General features: G+C 31.9%; 1 protein-coding gene across 2 annotated transcripts in view; it reads left to right on the forward strand.

The window, feature by feature from the left end:
* Positions 1 to 23,432, forward strand: part of LOC127707603 (uncharacterized) — a 49,821-nt gene extending 26,389 nt beyond the window's left edge. The window contains exons 8-10 of one of the 2 annotated variants that reach the window (XM_052212201.1): positions 19,888 to 19,995; positions 21,100 to 21,207; positions 21,803 to 23,432. In XM_052212201.1, coding sequence (XP_052068161.1) covers positions 19,888 to 19,995; positions 21,100 to 21,207; positions 21,803 to 22,200 — 614 coding nt within the window. In that variant the 3' untranslated portion in view covers positions 22,201 to 23,432. The remainder of the gene's footprint in view (positions 1 to 19,887; positions 19,996 to 21,099; positions 21,208 to 21,802) is intronic. The other variant, XM_052212202.1, reaches the window with a different exon arrangement.
* The last annotated feature ends 2,618 nt before the right edge of the window (positions 23,433 to 26,050 follow it).

Below are 26,050 nucleotides of genomic sequence, written 5' to 3' on the forward strand. Positions count from 1 at the left end.
ACTATTTCACAGTAAATTGTGTCCACGGACTTAATGTTATTATGAAATATTGTCCAAACAATGTTTGCCTATAGTATACAATTGTGTCCAGATGTGAAAAATTGTCCTTCAATGAAGGGACAATATTTCATATGAAAAAGTGTCCTTCATAGACAGGACAGTATGTCAAGAGAAAAAGTGCCCACTATCAATACCTACTATGTATACATAGCTTCAATTCTTTATCTAAATTAAAGTTTAATAAAATGCTCCGCTGGGCGCAGCTTGATACGACCGCAGAGGTCGAACCCTGAACAGTTGGGGCAAGTATGGACACAACATTCAAGCTTGATACAGCACTGAATTTGGATTGTGATTAAATATTTGACACAGCATAGGTTTCTGACACAGAATGAATGTGGTCTAAGAACTTAAAATTTTTTAATTTACCTATTCAAACCATATCATTATTATTTGCTTTTATATATAAATCAGAAATAACCAATTTAAAATGGAAAATTTTAAAGAAAAAAAAAGGAAAAAAAAAGGAAAAAAAAATCCCCCCCCCAAATTTTTTGAACCCCCTTATTATTCATCACCCCCAAACTCAATCCCAGCCTTCCCTTTGTGGTATGGTACCTTGCAGTACAATTTCAGAGAGATCCATACACTTGAACACAAGTTATTGTCTGGAAACTAGAAAAATGCTTGTTTTTAGGCCCCTTTTTGGCCCCTAATTCCTAAACGTTTAGGGCAATTACCCCCAAACTCAAACCCAGCTTCCCCTTTGTGATATGGAACCTCGTAGTACAATTTCATAAAGATCCATACACTTACACACAAGTTATTGTCCTGAAATTAGAAAAATGCTCGTTTTTTGCTCCTTTTTGGCCCCTAATTCCTAAAATTTTGAGGCAATTACCCCCAAAATCAATCCCAGCCTTCCCTTTGTGGTATGGTACCTTGCAGTACAATTTCAGAGAGATCCATACACTTGAACACAAGTTATTGTCTGGAAACTAGAAAAATGCTTATTTTTGGCCCCTTATTCCTAAACGTTTTGGGCAATTACCCACAAACTCAATTCCAGCTTTCCCTTTGTGATATGGAACCTTGTAGTACAATTTCAGAAAGATCCATACACTTACACACAAGTTATTGTCATGAAACTAGAAAAATGCTTGTTTTTTGCCCCTTTTTTGGCCCCTAATTCCTAAAGTTTTGAGGCAACTACCCCCAAAATCAATCCCAGCATTCCCTTTGTGATATGGAACCTTGTGGTACAATGTCAGAGAAATCCATACACTAACACACAAGTTATGTCTGGAAGTTACAAAAATGCTTATTTTTGGCCCCTTTTGGGCCCCTAATTCCTTAACAGTTGGTACCGTAACCCCCAAAATCAATCCCAACCTTCCTTTTGTGGTATTGAACCTTATGGTAAAATTTCATAGAGATCCATTCACTTAAGTTAGAGTGCGAAAACCAATGTCTCTTCGGACGACGACGACGCCAACGTCATACCAATATACGACCACAAAATTTTTTTGGCGGTCGTATAAAAATTAGAATATGGGTTTTGTCTCTATTAAAACATGGCATGTAAACTGGAGTAGTGAATTCATACTAAATGTGACCATCACCATGTGTAGTTAAACATGAATTATACAATAAAACATGTACTTAAATACACACAAAAACAGAAATATATTAAGTAGTACTTAAAAATATGAACATTATGTTGATAAAAATACATGTATTTTATTTCAATTTACATAAACTGTTATCACAGATATATGTCTTGCCTTTTTGTAATTTTGATAAAGCAATATTGTTGAAATTAAAATAGCAATACTTTAACATGTAAGTTATGTAAAATATTCAAAGTCAATGAACCATGACTGAAGGTACATGGCTGAACAATCTTCATGGAAATTAGATGTGCTAATGTTAAATTATACAAAAGCTTCTTTTTATGCATACCAAATATAATTAACTTATCTAAGTCATTCCCTTAAAAAAAACCTTAACACAAACATTAAGGTGATTAACTTGGTAAACTATGTAAAAGTTTCAAAGTCAATGAACCATGATGAGGGGGTGGGGCTTTATAATCTCCATGGAAACAAGACTTGCAAATTTATGCCAATAAATTTGCATACCAAATATCATTGACTTAACATTAGCAGTTCATCACAAACTGATACATATAAACTAAGCAAATGTTTCAAAGTCAATAGACCATGACTGAGTGGAAGGGGCCAAATAATCTCCATGGAAATACATATCAACTAATAGAATGAAGGACAAAATTTTTCATCCTAGCCACCATAAAAACCAAATGGTAGTCATACCTTTCACCCCTCCCCCCCAAAAAAACAGAAACTGTCAAACTAAGAAACAAAACAAAAAATCCAGTCCCTCTTTAAACGTAAATTGCTCTCACACTTGTTTTAACTAAATGTTTACCATATATATAAATTGAAATCATTTCAACAACAGGCTACTGTCGTACTGACAAGTTTTCATTCAGCATCTCTGCATCTTCAAGTTCAAGGTCACAACAAGTTTGTCTTACATGAACTGGTTCCCTGATTGCATTTGGATAACAGACGTTCTTCTATCGCACTGCAACTCAGGACTCTTGTGGAAGTTGAACTTTAACAGTTTGAAGGTGAGGATGTTTGTTCCATCCACAGAACTGTTACCCGTCACCTATTCTGTATTAAAATTCCACCTTTTTCAGACGAACCACTTCGCCTTCGGTTTGGAAATCCTCTGGTTACCTGACAAGTATGGGGAAAATCTGGATTCCGAATATTTTTTGGTATCTGCTTGACCACAATAATGTCAACTGGTCAATGCTTATTAGATAGAGCAATAATTTCTCTTACACAGTTTAATAAAACCAATTTAAAATTCAGAAATAAAGTTATTCATTAAATCAAGACTACCAAATATAGACCTATTCAAGTACACCTTTGGCTTTGGCTTTGGCTTTGGGTGTGCTTGACTTTGGATTGTATTTGATTTAAGGTTGTGTAGGACTCTTTGTAACCAATAAATGCTGGCATGGACATAATACTTGTAAGTGAGTTAAATTTTACAATTAAAATCTGTAATAGATCAAACTTAATAACAGATAAAAGTCTTTGTTTTTTTTTTTTTTACAAAAATCTAGGCTTTTAACTTGCATACAATTCCTTTTTTCTATTCACCTACATCTGACACAGGGATTTGGGGCCCACTGTAAAAAAGTCTTTTTTATTCTCCATAATTACAATTTTCTAAAATGTATTGACATATAACAAGTCTCAACAATCCATTACTAGTCATTTAAGTAACAATACCTTTTTTTACTATCAACCACCTTGACACTTTTTCACAGAAAATGTAAATATTTTAATTTGTCCGATGCTGTGAAAAAGTGTCCTTCAATTCATTATTTCATGATAAAGTACTATTAAAATCTGTCCTGCAAGGTTGATTTTCAATAAGAAGACATTTTCACAGTAAAAGGTGTCCTTTAAAGGGAGATAATAAAAAAGTCACTCACGTATTTTGGCTATATTAAATGTTCTATTACTAAAACAAACCAATCAAGAACCTGTTATAATTTGATAAAAACACCAAATGGAAGGTGTTAAATTCCAAAGCATATTCAATTATCTTAGCTATAAAGATGTCAACAAAAAGTATCCACCAGCATCAACTGTCACAACCCCTATATAAAGTACAAGAAATGCCAAATGAAGAAAGAACAGTATTTATGAGAAAATTCTTGACAGAGTAAAAAAGCGAGACATTATAGGTTTGCCGACGGCGGCAGCGGCGTCAACAATGTATTAGTTTGAGATTAGGTCTAGTTTATGGTGAAACACAAGTGGTAGGTCAATGATATTTGGTATGCAGTTGTATAAGCATTGGCATATCTCATTTCCATAGAGATTATTTGGCCCTGCCCCCTGAGTCATGGTCTATTGACCTGGAAAATTTTGCTTAGTTTTATACATGTATTAGTTTGTGATTAGGTCTGAGTCAGTTTATTGGGAACCACTAGTGGTACATTTGTAGGTCAATGATATTTGGTATGCAGTTGTATTAGCATAATGGCATATCTCATTTCCATGGAGATTATTTGGTCCTGCCTTTTTTGTTTTGAAATTGAGAATGGAAATGGAGAATGTGTCAAAAAGACAGCAACCCTACCAAAGAGCAGAAACCAGCAGAAGGCCACCAATGGGTCTTCAACATAGCGAGAAAATCCCGCACCAGAAGGCTTGCTTCAGCTAGCCCCAAAACAATAATGTGTACTAGTTCATTAGTTTATCCTGACTTTTTTTTTTACATACATGTAAATAGTCATCCTGCCTTTTTTTCGGCAAAGTGTCTCATCCCACCTTTTGATTACTCAAAACTCCTGTCCTGTTTTTTTTTCGAATTTCATCCTGATTTTTTTATATTATAGTCTAGTTGCATAATCAATAATGTTTATTGTTTGAACAGAGTATGTTAAAGTTTATTGAAAAATTCGCCCAATATTTGTAAAATGACTATTTGCTGCAAACAAATATAAATTATTTTTTATTTGCATAGTAGAATACTGGAATACATTGTACTTACATGACTTATCTTATTGATATTTGTTAACAATTTTATTAATTCTAATCAGTCATGCAATTTGATAACAATATGAATTTATATCTTTTTCAAGTTTTAAAATTGGTACATCATTTTTTGTTACTCATTTCAAGCTGACTATATAGCTAGTTTATCAAAAAAAAATGTTGTTTTTATTATAAATCCATTACAATCAGTGAGAATTATCATTTTTAACAATTAATGCTCTAAAACAAATTTTAAGCCAACAACTTTTAAATATTTCCATGTGTTTTCATAAATTTCCAGAATTTATACCATATGAATAAGTTTATTAAAGTTTGATACCCATTAAACAATATGTTTTAATAAAAGTACTAGGACGAACAGACTCTGAGGGTGAATGAACTCTGGGTTAACAAACCTAGGGGAAACATGTAATCAGGGCAGAGGGATTTTGTTAATGCGATTAAATATTCTTACATGTACAGGCTATACATCAAAGAATATAATGTAATAAAACCTCAATCTTTATCCAAATCTTCATATTGTATACATGTTCCAGACCATATGAGTATTTGGACCGTACACATATACTCGTGCAGTCGGACCATATGTGTACAGTAACGGTCAGACCATATGAGTATACTCATACAGTCTAGGACTAACTGGCCCCTATATGTATTTGTACCATAGGGGTTAATTTTAGACAAACATTTATCAAAATTTTTATTGAATATATACATACAAATTAATATAATTACAATTAGATGAATAAAGTGAAATATATCATCATATCATCAACCTAATAATCTGGAAACAACTGGTATTATTAGAGTAACAAAGCTACCTTATTCATTCTTTGCACTAGTTTTCGACGCGTTTTTATTATATTTTCTCATTGTTTTTTCAAGGGATTTTTTTTTATAGTTTTTGTCCAGTATCTGTGACGGTTTTTGAAGAAAAGTTCCTAAATATTCTAAAATATTTTCTTTCAACATTATGTTTATTCCAATAACTTCAATTTCAGTGAGCATAATTAAATCTCATGTATTAACTGACATGCTAAATATACAGGAGCTTAACAGAATAAAGCTGTGATTTATAATGATACTGTTCCACAACATTTTAGGGTCAGAGAAATTTAATGCTTGATTGGGAGTCACTTAAACTGAAGAAATTTATTGCTTTTAATTGATTGACCATTTGTGCAGCTGGTAAGAACATTATCAGCTGATTTACTAAAATAACATGAGTAAGTGCCTTAGATTCCTCTTTTTCTTTTATTCTTTAGATTTCTTTATCATTTACTATGGTCAAAAAGTTAAATCTACTATTTTCTGCCTTTGTTATTTATGTGGTCAAACAATCAACTTGCTTAGTCCATTGTACTCTTTAATTTATTTAAAATTGATATCCCTCAATCCATAGGACATACAAAAAATGTAACATTAAGACATAGATTACCATGTCTAATGGGAATTGAAAGTAATAGAGAAACTATTTTGATATATGGCATAATACTAAGATCATATATATTATTATCAGAATTCATACATGTATTTCTATACACCCTCTTCAGAAAATGAAATTTTATCTAATGGTTCTATTAAATTCTAGTAGGTTAATTGGGTACAAGATATTTTAAGAGATTTAGCACAGTATAGTGGCTCAAGGGTACACTGAGTGGAGGACAAACTTTTGAAATACTTAACTAGCAAACAAAACAAGTCTATGTTTTCCCGTTTGAATGGTTTTACACTAGTAATTTTTTGGGGCCCTTTATAGCTTACTGTTCGGTGTGAGCCAAGGCTCCGTGTTGAAGACCGTATTGTGACCTATAATGGTTTACTTTTATAAATTTCGACTTGGATGGAGAGTTGTCTCATTGGCACTCATACCACATCTTCTTATATCTATCTATAGTCTTTACAATGCTTTATAAATGTAGTCAACAGTTTATACAAAATTAGCATCATCTTCCATTTTTATTTTTTATTTTCAACATTTTAAATATGTTTTTGTTAATGCCTAAAAGTGCTGAAATAAAAAAAGTTTAAAAGGCCAATGCCAATTATTAGTATGAAGTAGAAACCTTTATGATATATATGTAAGTATTTATATTATTCATATGTAAGTGGCAATAAGTGAAATTAGGCATTAAGCTTAAATCCATGTCAATAAGGTAATGCCCAGGTAGACTAAGTCTATCATCTAGAAATGATGTTAACAGTCATTATAAAAAATGTATTCTTAAATCCTGAAAAATATGTCCAGGCTTTAAATTCAAGTAAATAAAAAGGCATTTATTCAAAGTTAAAATACATTTGGTACATAATAACATAACAAGAACTGCTGGACTTTAAAATGTAAACTAACTGAAATGATGCCACTATTCTAGCCAAGTTAGTCTAACCTTGGATATAATCAAAGCTGTATATTCACCATCCTTGTCACTTTGTAGTTTAGGGATGCATACCAAAAGTTGTGTAAAAATCAATTAAATCGAAAGTCACCATTGAAGCACATTTTGACGTGAGAACTCTAATGTTACAAACTTTTGTTAGTTTTTTTATTAGCTCACCTGGACCAAAGGGCCAACTGAGCTTTTCATGTCACTTGAGGTCCGTCGTCATCGTCCGTTGTCGTCAGTTAATTTTTACAAAAATCTTCTCCTCTGAAACTACTGGGCCAAAGTTAACCAAACTTGGCCACAAACATCATTGGGGAAAATAGTTTTCACAGACAAATCAGACAACCAATTGTTGGGTTGCTGCTCCTGAATTAATAATTTAAGAAAATTTTGCAGGTTTTGGTTATTATCTTGAATATTATTATGGATAGAGATACATTATAAACAGCAATAAGGTTCAGCAAAGTAAGATGTACAATTAGGTCAAGATGACCAAACTGGTCAATTGACCCCTTAAGGAGTTATAGTCTATTTTAAGAATTTTTCGTAAATTTTTGTAATCTGAAACTACTGGGCCAAATACATGAAATAGAATCTAATTTTCCCACTTTTTTTTTAAATTTTGCCTATTATCTTGAAAAATATAATAGATAGAGAGAAACTTTAAAATGCAAAAATGATCAGAAAAAATACTCTTTTGTGTTTGGAGCAAGAGCTAAATAAGATCATGAAGATAGAGAGAAACTAAACAGACTGCATTGATCAGCAATATAAGATACAAAAAAAAATTTAGTAAAGAACTATTTAAAAAAACATACACAAGATAATTTAAATCATCTAGTGAAGGTATACACATGTATATATATATATGTGACAAAATATTCCCTTCAAACTATCCTGAACCAGTTATTTCAAGACAGAATTACATTTGCATATAGTCATTATGCATTAATTAGGGAATGATGTGTAAATTTCAAACACACTGTTGTTGAACTTTTAAAGAAATATTTGATAGAGAATCATTGTAATTATCTTTTAATATAATTTATATATTACTGTATCTAAACTTCAAAATGAATTAACTTGCCATTTTCTTCTTTGAACTGTTTTCCTCCACTGCATGGTTCTTCACAAAATCACCACAAAAACAAAAGTAATAAAGATAGTAATAAGAGTAGTGTATTCTTGATGAATTTAAACATTTTATATTCATCTACACATTTTATGATGTCCAAGTAATGAGGTCATGACATCAATATGAATCCATGCACATATAGTAACCAATGAGATAAAAGAGAAATTCATTTTATGTCTTCCTTAGGCTAGATCTTTGGATAAAAACAGGTCACATTTACTTGTACATGTTGTGTGTATTATGCTTAAAAAACATAAAAACACAAGTAAATGTTATACATATATATTATATACTCACCACATTGATTCAATGGACATAATTAAGTATAATGGTAGTAGGTCTATTCATGCTATTAGTGTAAATAAAAGTGAAATCATAAGAAGGATTAGAATACACAGTATTATATGTTCACAATGACATACAGGGAGAGAATTTTGAAAAAAAATATTGTAAGTAATAATTTCATACTTAATGCCAATAATTGGTTTATTTTTTCTGTTTTGTGTATGGTCTGCTTAAAGTTTTATTTTGAGGAGGATTAAGGGGGGTGGGGCTAGTGGGCCCGGGCGAAATTGACTAGTATGCATGTTGTGTGTTGCATGTTGCATGTTGCATGTTGCATGTTGTGTGTTGCATGTTGCATGTTGCATGTTGCATGTTGCATGCTGCGTGTTGCGTGTTACATTGATCTTCGATTATATCTTTTACAATTTTTGTAAAATTGGAAGAATTTTTAATTAGGATATACAAAAACTTTTTGTAAAATTGGAAGAATTTTAATTTGGATATATACAAATATTTTTGGTAAAATTTCTCATCAGTCATCGTATAAATTCACCCTTTAAAATGTCTTTGACTTACATCATGGAGTCTGCACTTCTATCAATATCTGCCTTTCATATTATTAAGGTTTAAAATATTGTCATCATGGTCATTGAGCTTAAGTTTGTAAACTATATTTGATCTCTAATCAGTTTTTAATTGTTGACAATAATTTGCTATTTTCAGGAGTGTTGATATTACTAATTAATTGTTTTTATGTACTTCAGCAGACTGATCCATTGACTGTTAAATTTAATGTATTGTGCAGCTGTCATGGTTGTGAATCAACTCTAATCATCTCTCATTACTAGCCCTATATTATATGATTTCGTTGTTTTTATATCCTGTTCCTCAAGTTGTGTGATCTGGAACTACATTCTACTTTTAAATTGATTCATATTAGAAAGTAACCAAGCCCTGGTCAATATTAACAATCTTGTTTTAAATGTTAAAATGTGAAAAAGTTGAGTATGTATAGTGATGACTTTCCGAAAAGGGAGGGGGACTGGGACATGCCCGCTACATTTTTTAACTAAGTTGGAGAGGGCAGAACCAAATTTGACCCCAAAATCCTGATTTCATGCAGATTTCCAAGATGAAGACCCCTACACTTACAGATTAGAAAAATGAAGCAGGCCTGTCCTCCTTTCCGAAAAAATGGATCCGCCTCTGATTAGCTACCTCCATTCGATACGCCTAATTGCTAATGAATGTGTCTCTCTTTAACTATATGTATTTGTATATATATGATGGAATTTGTAGATAACAAATATGTATATATGAAATTTGAATCAATTCAATTATAAGAGATCATTTCACCTTTAGCTTGATAAATTTTTTATTTATTTTAGCCAAATATAAAAATCTCTATGTTGAGAGAAAATCTCTGTCATTGAAAATAATTAACCATGTTTACAGGTCATAAAATTCTATCAAATTATCCCATATCATCTAATTAAATTTACTACTATAGATCAGTCTCTAGAATCCAAGTTTTGATGACTTTTGTTGATAGGTTAATTAAAAATTTCAAATGAATTGAAGGATACACTATATATATATATATATACATATGTATGTCATCATAGTTTCATGTTTGGTCCATTTATTACCAAGCATAATATAGTACAGAATAAATATGACTCGTGTACATTCAGTTATAACATTAAACCTCATGTAAATTTAACAAATGCATGAATATTAAAAATTTTTAGCCTTCATTTTTCAGATTCTGTTACTTTTACATAAAAAAAAGTTAAATTTACAGACACTGGTAAAAACATATATAAAATATAGGGATGTCAACTCGGTGAAGATTTACTAATTGATTACTCGTTGTATTTACCGAGCGATACTCGAGTACTCGCTGGTAAAATATTTACCAAATGGAAACACAAAACTATACCCATTGTATGTATTGTGGGTTGTTGTCTTATGAATGTTAAACACTCAATATTATTACCTAGGACTAGATAATAGTCCAAGGAATTTATTACCATAATTAATAGCTTATTTACTTACTAGATGTACTAATTTATAATGTAAACTGGCAATAATATAATCAAGTAATTAATTAATATCTTTAGAAAATGATTACTCAAACAACAGTATTTGGGAACCCTAAAAAATCACATTTAATTACCAACAAAAGGGTGATGATTAGAACTTACTAATCCCTTTAACCATTTTCTGAGGGTCGTCACAGGGTCAACGAATTTGTTCTTATTTAAAAAATATTATCTTGTCAAATTTTTCTGGGACAAGGCGATTTCTCATATATATGTAAATATATGCTCTGGCGATACAGAGGTGGGGCAATGACTAAGATTAGCTAAATGTGTAAGCCTCGGAAAAGTGCTTTTGGTTATATATCCTACCTCTGTTTGGAGGAATAATAAATGCAAACATTCGAATCGTATTTTAACTTTTATGAATTTTGATTGATATTTAATTTCCCGAGAGGCGCTGTAAAAAACATGTTTTTTTTTGTTTAAGCTTAAGAAAGCAACAACATTCTAACCATACCCAAGAATGAAGGACACTAAATGGCCGATTACCCTTATCAGCAACACCCGGGGTGCAATGTTTTTAATGAGGAGACCGATTAGTCGAGTATCATTTTGGTAATCGATACTCGGTACTACTGAGCGATACTCGAGTACTCGTTGACATCCCTAATAAAATACATAAATTTGTTCTCATGACAGAAAAAAAATCAAACCACCATTCATCTATCATGTAATGAAGGTATTGTTATATAATTGTGAATGACGTCATAGAAATAGGAATAAAAAAACAAAAAAGAAAGAAAAGACTTCCCTAATGTACAAAAAATTAACTTTATCTACATGCAACATGCAACACGTAACATGCAAAATAGCAGTACCCGGCCCGGGCACCCCTTTTTGAAAAAAATTTGGTTGATTCATTTTTTTAGGGATCGAATCACTGAAGCAAGTTTGAGCGGGCCCCTTTTGAAAATTCTGGATCTGCCACTGCATACCACAGACATACAGAAATTAAGGATGTTTTATAATTTAAAAAAATTCTAATATATCAATTAAAACTTTTTATATTGATATATGCATTAGTGATAAATTTAATAATCTGTCACCTAAGGATATTTGCCTATAGATGTTTTATGTCCCACCTTTGGGCATTATGCTTTCTGATGAGTCATGAGTATGCGTCTGTTCCTCCATCCGTCTTTCAGGCTTCAAGTTTTAAGTTTTGATGAAGTTGAAGTCCAATCAACTTGAAACTTAGTACATGTTCTCTATGATATGATCTTTCTTATTTTAATGCCAAATTAGAGTTTTGACCCCAATTTCATGGTTCACTGAACATATAAAAATGATAGTACCAGTGGGTCATCTGTGTACTATGGACACATTATTGTTGTTGATTTAAATGCAAAAAAAGTATTAAGAATCAGTTTCTGAATTTTACGAGTTGATAATTGCGTACAATTTAAAATTCAAGAATTTGGCATACAAGTATAATGAGTATGCCACTTGAAAAAAAAATTTGACATGGATGAGATTTTAGATGGGGTTTACAAAATAGAGAATAACGGGCAAAATGTGCAGAATAAAGGTAAAAAAAAATAATAAATAGGGAAAAGTAGGAAATCAAAATAATTATTAGAGAATAATAGGGTGCTGAAATATAAAGATTTGAGATTAAAAAAAATTTACGAAAGATTAAAGAAAAACAATCCAATATACATGTATTAAAGGATAAAGATATATAGAACCCCTATCGAGACCTTAATAAATCAAGCCATAAACACATAAATGACAAATACCCTATTAATTGTTTTTAGGTCAGACAAGAGTTCGTCTGCAAAAGACTCATAAGTAACTTCCTAATAACAAAAGTTTAAAAGGCCAAATAATGTACAAAATTAAAAACTTGGGTAATCAATAGAAAAACCGAGAAAGACAGAATTCATACATAAAATACAAAACTTAGAACCTCAGCACGATCTGGGAATAGGACTTGCATTATTTCCTTATTTTGATTGACAATTGATCCTTTAAAGCAGTTATTGCCCTTGAAAGAATATTTTACCCACATTTGTTTTTGGTTTTTTGGTTTTTAAATTATTTTAATCATGGAAGTATTATATTTCATTTACTTCCATGGTTGAATTAAGTTTTTCATAGTAAGCATGGTAAGGAAGTGTCTTCATAAGAATAGTCATTAATTAGTTCTGCACAGTTAAACATTAGAAGGAACTATTAGGTTCATATAAATTATTTTATAGCTGTTTCACTAATAGGTTTTTATGGAATTTGTCACCTAATGTAGAATCTGTTTTAATAAGATGCCAGTATTTCCTGAAAACTTTTTGAAGTTTTCTGCTTAAGCATGTTAAGAATTCGAATGATAATTTGTAATGAATGGTATATTATATATATATCTATTTTCAACTTTGTTCTTTTTCTTAGTAAAGACATAATTTCATAGAAATTGATCCAATATCCACCTATTTAGGTGAAAATCATATCTCTGGTCTGATTTCATAAACAAAATTTCATAGAAATTAATCTTATATCCACCCTGCATTAGTGCAAATCACCATTTTTAATTAATGTGCCTTCAAGCAGTTCATGTGTAAAAAAAAAAAGCTAAGTATGATAAATATTTTCAGCATGAAGTCTTATGCCATTCTGTTCTTATTTCAGATTGACATATCTATAGGACATGCAGTTAGCCTAGACAAATAGGAAGAGAAAGGTCTCTGATTTAATTCTCTGTGAAGTTCAAGGTCTTTCTTAGTCTAAATATGGGAAGATTTGAAAGGTAAGTTTGAAAGTTTGTAAGTGTACAAAAATTTGTTATGTCTAACAAAATGTGCTGTTTCACAAATAAAATACTCTGTCTCTCAGACACTTATGTAGCAATAAGGCCACTACATTTGTGTATGAAATGATTATAAGCTGTATTTGCCTGACGGGTTAAACTGACCATGCCTTTATTTTCATTGATCATTTATGGATCAAGTTTAAGTGATAATTGTAGTAAAAGCGTCATATTTTCAATCATAGGTAAAGCAGGCATAGTTGTTAATTTCTGTGTCATTTGGGCTCTTGTGGAGAGTTGTCACATTGGCAATTATACCACATCTTCTTTTTTATATGACATTTGAATGTTGCATTTGTATAATCAAGCATACTGCCAGCACACATTAGCTGGCCAGTTGTTTATTAGCATTCATGTTCACAAATAGTGCAAATTAGGGACATGATAAGAAAGACCTTTGTTATGCCCCCGCAGTAGTTTTACCCTTGTCTGTCTGTACGTAAGTCCTTCCATACTTCCCAAAGTTGGTTTCCGTTCTCTAACTTCAGTTTGCCTCACCCAAATGTTATGAAACTGATACACAATGCTTAATTATTACCACAAAACACAGATTAAGTTTGAATTTTGGTGGCGTCATTTAGTTTAACCGTTCTAGAGTTATGCCCTTTACAAACAAAAAAATTGCTGAATTTTTCGTTTCCGTTCTTTAACTTTAGTTTGCCTCTACCAAATGCTATGAAACTTATACACAATGTGTATTACCACAAAATACAGATCAAGTATGAATTAAGGGGGCATCACTTTAATTGTTCTGCAGGTATGCCCCTTTACAAATGAAAAAGATGCTTATATTTATAGTTTCCGTTCTCTAACTTTAGTTTGCCTCAACAAAATGCAATGACACTTATACACAATGCTTTTTATAAATCACAAAATATAGATCAAGTTTGAATTTTAGGGGGTCACTTTAACTGTTCTAGAATTATGCCCCTTCACAAATTGAAACAGTGCTGAATTTTTCATTTCCATTCACTAACTTTAGTTTGCCTCAACCAAATGCTATGAAACTTGTACACAATACTTATTACCACAAAATACAGATCAAGTTTGAATTTTGGAGTTGTTTCTAAATTTTCTAGAGTTATGCCCCTTTGCAAATGGAAAAATTGCTGATTTTTTTGTTTCCGTTCTCTAAATTAAGTTTGCATCAACCAAATTTTATGGAACTTATACACAATACCTATTACCACTAAACTCAGATCAAGTGTTTTTGATAAAGTCACTTTTACTGTTCTTCAGTTATGTCCCTTTATTACTTTTTATGATATGCAAGCGGGGGCATCATCTGTGGTCCATGGACACATTCCCCATTTAATTTTTTGTTAAACATCGATTTTTGACTTTTTTGGTGTCAGAGCCGATAAATTAGGGTTGGAAGGGCAATCAAAACACATCTTTTTTGGTGTTAGCCCTATTGAAAACTATAGTAAAGAGATGGAAACTTTGAATAGTAAAAATTATTAACACCATAAGATCTACATATAAGTCACATGGCCAAAATCATCAGTTGAGTTATTGCCTGTCAGTGATGGGTTTGTTTGGTTTTTTTTTTATGGAAAATAGAAACTTTAAAAAGCAAAATTATTATGATGATTGTGAGCTTTTAAATTAGATATTTTTTTTAAATCCAAGTTGATTTGAAATAGTTATAGAAAATTTTAAAGTTGACTGCCTGAAATTTAGTTCAAACTAAAAATTGTAGCTTTTATACCTATTAAAATTAAATCCTTAAAACCATATATTATAAAATAACCTGTTCAATACATAATTGATATAGTTGAGCTGATTTAAGACCAGTCAAGACAATAAATTTAAAGGTCAAGACAGGTGGAGACTGGGTCAAGACTAAGTAGAGACTAGTCGGCAGGGGTGGAACCAGGATTATTGAAAGGGGGGGGCGAAGTATGTAAAATTTGCCGAGCAGAGCGAGGCGAAAATTTTTTTGGACTTTTTTTGGCTAAAAAAACATAAATTACACTTTTTAACGGTTCCTGACGTGGGGCATGTATATTTTATAGTTAAAGTGTAAGGGTTGAACATTTTTGATGCCGTATTCTCCCCATTATTATAAAATGATTAGATGGATCCAAAGCTATGTACAAATATATTTGATGTGGGACTTGTCAGTAAAAAATGGACATGGAAAATTCTCGTTTGTTGTATGTTTAGTTAGCATATCCTCACAGATTTCTTGTTGTAAACAAGATATACGCCGGGCTATTCAATGAGATTAACAATACGACCGACACGAGTTAAGAAAGACAAACAAGCAATTTTTATCCAAATGTTTGGTTGAAATGTTTCACCCAACAAGGGAAGTGAGGGGTTCCAAATCAACCAAAGGCTACGAATGAGTCTAAAATGGCATCCAATTTAGGAACGACAGTCGACAAATGGAGACATAAAGGCCCAGCAGGCAGGTTGCAGTCAGGCCTTGAAAAAAGTATTCAATATATCAGTTCGGCGAAACAGACATTCCGGTCAGATATGGGAATTACATGCAAACCCCGGGCCGGCCGGCCCGGCTCCAAAAAAAATTAAGACCGTTTTTTTTTTCATCATGTTCATTTAACATGTTTAATGCTAAATAATTCTGTTGAAAATTTTCAAAAAAAGTGGACAAGATTATTGTTTTCAATCCAGATACAGCTAGAATTTTTGTTTAAGGCCAAAATCAGGGTCAGAATTTTTTCTCTCAAATATCTCAGACTGCCCTTTCAAATCAAATGGTCCGTACCTTAGACTTTAAATCTATCTAGAGCTTACTGACTGGGGAGCATTATTCAGCTATATTACTAATAGGCTGGGGCGTGTTGGGTTAAACAAGTTTTCGTAGGTAAAAAATATTGCTGTGGAATTTTTTTTTTCATGAGAGTGTAATAGAGTATTACTCTCTGTTTGGTGGAATTGTGAAATAGAAGTCAATACGTTCTTGCTCAATCCTTTGTCGCTTTGAATGTGTCATGCTTGTCATCCTCAGCCTAAGCAATGTGTTACTGTAATTTGAATTTCAAAATGACTGAGTGACATTTTTTCGACGCACTTGTCAACTCCACCGTAGCAAATCACATGACTTTGACATAATCAATAATATATTACAGTAAATAAGAGCAAAAAATATCTTTATAAGTAAAGAACTGTCGCATGAAAATTAAATACACGGGAAATGGCAAAGTTCACGAAGTCTAGTCTGATTAAACATTTTACACTAAAAAAAAAAAAAAAAAAAAAGTGCAAGCAAAGGGGGGGGGGGGAGGGGGCGTACACCCTCTACGCCCCCCTCTGGATCTGCCACTGGTCGGGACTGGTTGAGCATTTGACAAGACCATATTCTGACTTTACCAAGATTGTCAAGTACTCTTAGACTCATTAGGTTAAATTGTAGACCAAAGTCAAGTACAGTTAAGTACAGTCTAGATTATGTTGGTCTTTTCAAGTAAAAATGCGCTCACTTTGAAAGTCAATTTAACAGTGACAGCAACAATTACAGCGAGACACCGTGTTCTTTGGAACCCTTACAAATTTTTCTTAAAACCATTTAAATTTGCCTTGTTTGTTTTCAGACAATTATTGGTAAAGTAACATAATTAAATTAATAGGATTAGAACTTTGCCCCCCTTTAAACATGTTAAAAGAAGAAGATATCTATAGTATGATTGCTAATCCTAATGATAACTCTAAAAGTAAAAAAAAAATGTTTTAATTTTTAAAACTTTTCAAATTTGCCCCATTTGTTTGTAGGTAATAATCGGTAAAGTAACACATATATATATATATATATATATATATATCAAAAAAGGAAAACACCAGATTAGAAAAAATGATGCAGTATGATATCTAAGGAGACAACTGCCCTAATCTGAACAAAATTTAAATATCATCAGTGTGGTAAGGCTTCAATTATTGAACAAAACAAATGACATACAGTAACATGAGTAAGCTATGAAAGGACCTGTGATAACAAATTCATCTATTATCATGATTATAAGAAAGAACAAAATATGCTGGAAAAAAAAATCATGAATAATATGCCTGAAGGACTTTAAAATATTGAACTTGAATTGACTTTTCTTTGTAGGATACATAGAAATCTTGGAGGACAAATTGACTCGAGTCTTAAAAGACACAGATATGAAGATAAACAAGAGGAAAAGAATGCCAAACATAGTTTAAAGGACTGCATACTTCCTAATATCTTTCAAATTATTGTGTCTTTTTGGTATAAATGTAATAATGCAATATCATCTTATTTGTATAGGCATGTATACATCCTGCAAATCTTGTTGGTACCTTTTAGCTCCTTTTAATGCAACCACTATTTAAAACATTGTCGTGATTGTATTTCTATATGTGAGTTTATTAGATTAAGTTAACTAGCGCGTGCCGCGTAGTAATTGCATATATATGCATTATTAAATACCATACCTATCATCAATCTTAGTCTTTTTAATTCAGAAATAATTTTTAAAACAAGTTTTTTTAATGGAATTTTATTTTCTATGTTTAACCTGTAATATGCACTTAGTCAAATATAGCATGTTGCAAAAGAGATGCAATAGAGAGCAAACATTATATTTCATGTTTACATAAAAACCTTCTAAATGTATCAAAATTCTGTGTTGTAAAATCTTAAAAGATTTTGTTTTTCAGGATTTTTCCCAATATGTTTCAGAAATCTGTAGCATAATTTTTGCTTGTAGATCTTATTTCGGGATTTTCCCGAAATGGGTAAAAAAAAAATATGCACCAAGTGTGTGCCTGATAATAGATTTATATTTTCGGGATTTTTCCCGAAATGTGAAAGAAATTATTAGTCATGAGTTCTAGCATATACATAGATTTTCGGGATAAATCCCCAAATATATGAAGACATCTGTGTTATACATTTTGTACTTAGTTTATTTTTGTCGGGATTTTTCCCGAAATGTGTTTCAGATCTGTTTGTCAAAACGCTTTGCCAACAATTTTTAATATGTTATAAATAATAATGTTGAAAATGATTTCGGGACATTTCCCGAATAACAAGTGTCACATACATATTTACCACTAATATTTTAAAACTTTCATATATTTTGGGAAAGTTCCCGAACATTAAATTTAAGTTTTATCAATTATAAGAATAAAAACATGGAATATTGTAAAATATGTGTGTTTCTTTATGAAATCTGCATTCATTTATAGTAAACATTGAAAAAGATTATAAAAATGAATAAAATGGATTTTACTCTTTTAAAATAGAGTCAGTTATACATGATATCAATTAAATAAATACGAATAAACACAAAACGAAGTGGCTACTTAGGAAATGGTAAATTAAGTTGTTAACATTATTTCTAAAAAATGTCATACTAAATTTCACACCTTATTTTGTTTTAATATTTTGTATATTTTTTCAAACTTGACAAAACAAAAAGAATGTTTCTTGCCTCATCAATTGTTGAACAATTTAATATATAATGATATTCGATTTGAAGGACGCTGGTGTGCAATAGTTGTATTTGTAAACAGCGATACAACTAAATGAAATTTTTAATTTATTTTATTGTTAAGGTTACATTGACGTTTTTAAAACACACAAAAAACTTGTTGATCGTGTAACAGCACCAGTGAATCACTGTGATGTATAACTTTGTTCAATTTCTTATGTATTTTCCTTGTTGAATAATTTCTCAGCAACGAAAATGTTACGTATACTGAAATCGGACCGTTTATTGCAAACGCATTGAACCGAATATCTTATAAAGTCAAAAACATGTAACGTACATATCGAAACCTTATGCCATCGTATGATTTCTTTGCTCGAAACACGAGTTTCTGGAGCTCATTATAGTTTCCAATAACGACGAATTGATTGACATGTTTCGAAAATCTAGACTAAATAGTTGCTGGGTTTGTACCTGATACAGAAGACAGGTGTACTACAATGTATTAGATTATTCGATTTTTTCATATAAACAAGAAGCGAATGCAAAGCTTTAAACAGAGAGAAAACATACTTTCAAAGAAATGCAACACTTCAGATATAGTATGTTATGGTGTTACATTGATTAGAATAAGCGTGATCACACATTTATCAGTTATAAGTATTATGGTTAGTCCAGCAAAGACAACAATGTTGTGGACAATTACGGTATTACAGTTAAAATATATGGATATTCTGATTAATGTTTTTTAAATTTGAAGGCCTATCTATATTCAAAGTATAGAATTTAATTCCGTCTGCACTTCATACTTCAAAATTCTTATATATCCTCAAATGAAAACGAGCTGATAAACTGTTGTTCTATCTTATGGTTTTCTGTATCATTCACTTTTTACCTTCAAGATTGGTAGGTGTAAAGTAATTGCCTTCGAACACCGATGACGTTGTTTTTTTTCAAATTGCAGCAGTGAGCTATGTCATGCCCATGTATTCTAATTTTGTTGTGAAGAAAATTAATATTATTAGTAAATTGGATTCCATAAGTTGTCACGAAAATCTGACAGATGTTCAATTTGGGCTATCTAACTTTTGTGTGCAGATATAGTATATCTTGTATCGACATTCTAACGGTTTATCAAAATCTTCCAGATCATACAAGAAATACAACCTCTGGAATTAACGCCATCACAACATTCCAAAACTTCAGCCGGACAACAATGACGTCATTCGGGAACAATACCGAAGAGATTAAACAAGGTAACGAAGGTGTTTAACATGTTTTTTAGCTGTTCTTTTTCAAAAAAATCCAAAGGCGATTTAAAATATATTTGTCTTTGTTAGACGACATCGAAAACAATTCTTGCAAACGCATTGAACCGAATACGACGAATTGATTGATATGTTTCGAAAATCTAGACTAAATACTTGCTGGGTTTGTACATGTTTCAATAGACAGGTGTACTACAATGTATTAAATTATTCGATTTTTTCATATACTGTGGATTCATTATTATTCGTTGGATACCACTTTTCGTGGATTTTGTGGGTACAGGGGAACCACGAATTTAAATGTTAAATGCAATACAAATATTCTATATGAATATATGCAGACTTTGGCAAAACCACGAAATCAAATATCAACGAAATTGCAAGTTTACCTCAAACCACAAAAATTGGTACCCACGAAAATAAATGAATCCACAGTAAACAAGACGCGAATGAAAAGCTTTCAACAGAGAGAAATAAAATTGAGAATGGAAATGGGGAATGTGTCAAAGAGACAACAACCCGACCAAAGAGCAGAAAACAGTCCAAGGCCACCAATGGGCGAGAAAATCCCCCACCCGGAGGCGGGCTTCAGCTGGCCCCTAAACAAAAATGTGTACTAGTTCAGTGAAAATGGACGTCACACTAAATTTCGAAACATATAAATGTGATAATATTAAAAAAACATACAAGACTGCAAAGGCCAGAGGCAAGAGGTCTCAACCCTCCCCCTTTACCTCTAGCCAATGTAGAATAAACAAACACACAGCAATACGCACAGTAAAACTCAGTTTAAAAGGTTTCCGAGTCCGATGTCAGAATAGGTGCCAGAAAACATACTTTCAAAGAAATGTAACACTTGCAAAACTGTTGTTCTATCTTATGGTTGGAAAGTATTTGCCTTCGAACACCGATGACGTTGGTTTTTTTTTCAAATTGCAGCAGTGAGCTATGTCATGCCCGTGCTAATTTTGTTGTGAAGAAAATTTATATTATTAGAAAAAAATGATTCCATAAGTTGTCACAAAAATATGACGGATGTTCAATTTGGGCTATCTAACTTTTGCGTGTAAACGGTTTATCAAAATCTTCCAGATCATACAAGAAATACAACCTCTGGAATTAATGACATCACAACATTTCACAACGTCAGCCGGACAACAATGACGTCATTTGGGAACAATACCGAAGAGTTTAAACAAGGTAACGAAGGGGTTTAACATGTTTTTAAGATGTTCTTTTTAAAAAAAAATGCAAAGGCGATTTCAAGTATTTTTGTCTTTGCTAGACGCCATCGAAAACGGTTTTTTTCTAACAGTAAAGGGAACATAATAAAATGAACTTGTAAACTCATCTTAAAACATTTTTTGTTTCGAATTTCCGCATACTTTTGTAGTAGAAGAAGTAATTTCCATCTCCGTTAACGGACGTCACAGAATCCGTTGATATTCTATTAATTAGAGTTCTCATGAGAGCGCTCTGTCAAACTCTTTTGCAGAAAATATACAATAATTGCTATAATTATTTCATTGAACCTAAAGCTTTCAGTTATGAATTTGTTAGATTTTATTCTCAGTTATTGTTGATTTGTATGACATGTATGATCTATTCCCTCAATTTCGATTTTAATCATTCATTTACAATTAATACTGAAAAATAGTATACATTTTAAAACTACAGAAAACTGAACAACCAAATATTTCTCAACACGATTTTCATATATATATGAATTAGTTTTGTTACCTTACATGTCTGATTCCTTTTATATTTCATTGCTTTACATCTTTATCATACGCAGGACATATTCTGCAATACTTCATTCATACTTCTGTCGTATCTGGTCTAGTTATTATTGCGATTTGTGCCGTTTGGATGTGCAAAAAAGGAAAAGAGACAATCAAAAGAGAAAGCAATATCTCTTTCCAAGGGAATAATGTTACCTTTAATGCTACTGCAGCAGATGGTCATATTTCTGCACTTTATACTGAGGTTAACTATAATGGAATGATAGATTACGACATAAAAAATTCACAGAAGAAGGGCATCATCGTTGGCGAAGAACCGACATGTTCTTACACACAGCGAAGTCAGAGTTATGGTAACTTGTTTCCTCAACATGAATATGAACGTCCATATCACACATTGAAAGACAACCGTTCCTCTTCAAAACACGAGTATTGCTGGACTGCGATGTGAAAAGATACGAGAATACCATAACACTATATTGCACATATTATGTCTTTGAATGAAAATTTTACATGGTTACTGTAGTTTGATTTGCTTTTACTTCTACTCTACATCAGGTCAAGTATTATACAAAAATATATATGACTTTTTATAAACATATGTACTTAATTTGAATATTCATTGTAAGTGGACACTTGAGATTCACAAGATATTTTATAAATGAATCAAAGTGTTAAACACTTGATCACTCTGTCTGTCCTTTAACAAGTAGCGTAGAAAAGTGAACTTACTTTTCAAATTATAATAATTGATATCAAGTATTAAATGTATAATGTTATTTGTAAATTATCTCTCATGTTTACCTTAAGAATGTTTGTATGACTTAGTAGACGGCATACTTGCTGATTTGTGACCTGTAATTGTTCCCATCTTAGTTCTTAGTTCTTTTTGTATTATGGATAGTTGTTTCTTTGGCAGTTACTCCACACATACTTTTTTTTTAATGAAACAACAATACACAAAATCTAAAGTTAACATTTTTTTGTAAAACATTTGCTTGCCTCGGATTGATGTTTCTTTAATGTATACCCCACATTTCCCTTTGTTCAAATCATGTTATATTTGACAATTTAATTGTAAAACCTATGCAAATGTCTTAACATAAACACTTTATAGCATGATGACAAAGATTCCTTAATAATACATGATTTGGTCACAAAGTTAAACTTAAGCTAATTATAATAACCGATGAAGGTAGTTTTAGTAGTTAACTATTCATTGTTATAATTTACTTCGATGTAATTTTTTTTTCTTTTGTGCTATTTGATTTTAGCAACCGCCTTGTACACACAAACGTGAATGGCTGCAGTTGATACACATTCTTAATCACCCTCATCATGAACTTTTAGAGCCTGAATTTAAAGACCGAATTATATAAGGAATTATTTCACTTGAGATAGCCTTAAAGGGAAGATCCAAACAATTACTAGTATAACATGAATTGCGTTTGAGGAAATACAATGTATTATTTAATGTAAAGTCTGAACAAGGTTTGTCTTACTTTTTTAATCGTGACGTATATGTACAAAGTGTATTATGTAGTTAAACCAAAGTTACTAACTCTACTAGTATTTGTTTTTTTAATGGTTATCATCTCTACTGAACAGAAATATTATTTTGTATTAAAATGTGTACATTATTTTTGTAATAAACATGATAAAAAAATTGACTGATGCATTTTATATTTTGTATTGTGTCATTGTTTTTTTGGCTTGATCAGATTTTCTGTTCTCGTTACAACCAGTCCTTGAATGAAAATAGATAATACGTACCCGGATTACAACTAGAACTCAATAAGCGCATGCTACTTGTTACTCTTGCCTCGGGAATCCATCTTTATTAGTAGAATGTGAAGTTATGAATTTAAAATCACATTGGATGTGGAACTTTGCTGAAAGATCATTCAGCTATATCAGTCAGTATGGACAGAATTGACTTGTAACTGAAAGTAGGGAAATTCCTATGAGAACTAACTACGTAGGTCTAATTGAAGATTTTTGATTTAAGTTGGGAGTTTTATCTTTTCAGTGGAAACACATTATGATTTCGTTCTGATTATTTTTATTATTATTTTTTTTTCTTCCGTAGCTTTTCCTATTTTTTTCTAACGTAGTATTTTTGTTTCAAAAGATGCCGTAAACATATTGAGTATATGATGTGTAACAGTAACTGCGCTTTTGAAACTCATCATTTTAATGAACAATTGTCTTTGTATGAGTCATCTTATCAAATACTGCAATCTCCTCCGTTACAAAAAAAAAAAAAAAAAAAAGATTTAAACGAAATCCTTTAATCAATTTTTTTTACATCATCAGAAGATACGGTCAATTTTGATCGATGCGTTCCGGTGACATTTTATGTGAATAATCTGCCTTTCACTAATTAAGTAACTAAAGCTTTTAGATGTTTAAGTTAATGAATTATTGTTTGGAATTTCATGCTGAAGCATAATAAAGCCGTGGAGTCTTTTGTTTTATGTTGAAAAGTATTTGACCGTAAGTGACCTTGATGAAACCGATAGTTTTGTTTTTGCACTTATTTCAAGCAAAAGTCCCTAGCAACTATATATATTATTTTTTGATCGTTTTTAAAGTTCCAGTTCTTAAGTAATTACTTAACTATCAAATATATGCTATTCAGACTTATTCAGAAGGCATATAGTTACGATACTGTCAGGTCATTAAAGATGGCATATTTTAGTATAAATATTGATTCACTCATAGGGTCTTTGCATGGGAAATAAACACATTTATTCTAAAACCAGTTGTTGGCATGATACGGGTTATGTTCTTCTCATATATTTTATGATGGTATGATACTAAGCCCCTAACGGGAGGGATTGTGCTTGATTTTATATGAGGAAAACATAATCTTTCAGTCAGTTAAATTGAGGTTTGGAGCTGGCATGTCAGTAACTGCTAGTAGTCCTTTGTTAATTTATGTATCATTGTCATTTTACTTAGTTTCTTTTGTTACCTATTCTGACATCGGACTCGGACTTCTTTTAAACTGAGTTTTACTGTGCGTATTGCTGTGTGTTTGTTTATTCTACATTGACTAAAGGTATAGTGGGAGGGTTACATGTCTAACACCGCCGCTTTGTTGCACCTGTCCCAAGTCAGGGGCCGCTGGCCTTTGTTAATCTTATATATTTTTTTGTTTTGGTTCATTTATATGTTTTGGAGTTTAGTGTGAAGTCTTTTTTACTGAACTAGCACACAATTTTGTTTAGGGGTCAGCTGAAGCCCGACTCCGGGTGCGGGATTTTCTCGCTGTGTTGAAGACCCATTGGTGTCCTTCGGCTGTTTTCTGCTTTGGTCGGGTTGCTGTCTCTTTGACACATTTCTCATTTCCATTCTCAATTTTATGTTATCCAATTCAACCGTCATTTCAAGATATTCCCCTCATTTAGAGCACAGAGAATTTTCGATGTAACTAGCCAGCATTCCAACAAGACTTAAGAAAATACAAATGGAAGCTGTTGAAAATTAAAAGCAAATCGAAGCAGGACATGAATACCATGTTCAAATGAAAAAAAAAGGAAAAAAAGAAAACAAACATTAGAAACATTACTCTGAAAAGTCATGAAGGTGACAGAAGATAGGAGTCGACTCAGGTAATCCGTAACAGTCAACACAATATGTATATCTTAGGGTAACTATTAAATTACTTTTATAACCCATTCGCACATCTACAACGCACATGTGCATCAAGTACATCTGGTGTAAATTTGGCTAATTTTCAATAATGCCACATCTTTTTATGTTTATGCTTGTACATAGCCATGATGACTTTTTATATACAAAAAAAATTGTTTTCAAATATGACAGTTCCATCGGATATTCAGGCTTCCTTCAACAAAAGACTGAATTACTGGCCATGACATTGCGCAGGTCGCTGAAAGGGGCGTTAATGAACACCAAACAGCAAACAAACTATATTTACAGTAATATTCATATTCTTACTGATTATTTGTATTATAAAAGGTGTCAAACACAGTTATAAAATATTACATACTCGTTTGGTGGGTTGGAGTAAATAGCATGGTCAAAATACCATTGGTGCTGTCATACGCCACAATTCAAAGAAAACATGCAACATAAAAAAAAACAAGAAGAAGAACAGAAGAACAAAATTCCATAAATCATTGCCCAAAAGATATAGTAACCAATGTATTGAATTTGGGGTTTATTAGCTCACCGGGACCCGAAGGGCCCCATGTGAGCTTATGCCATCACTTGGCGTCCGTCGTCTTCCGTCGTCTGTCGTCGTCGTCTGTCGTCGTCTGTCGTCATCTGTC

Source organism: Mytilus californianus, unplaced genomic scaffold (genome assembly GCF_021869535.1).
Source record: "Mytilus californianus isolate M0D057914Y unplaced genomic scaffold, xbMytCali1.0.p SCAF_7, whole genome shotgun sequence".
NCBI lineage: Eukaryota > Metazoa > Mollusca > Bivalvia > Mytilida > Mytilidae > Mytilus > Mytilus californianus.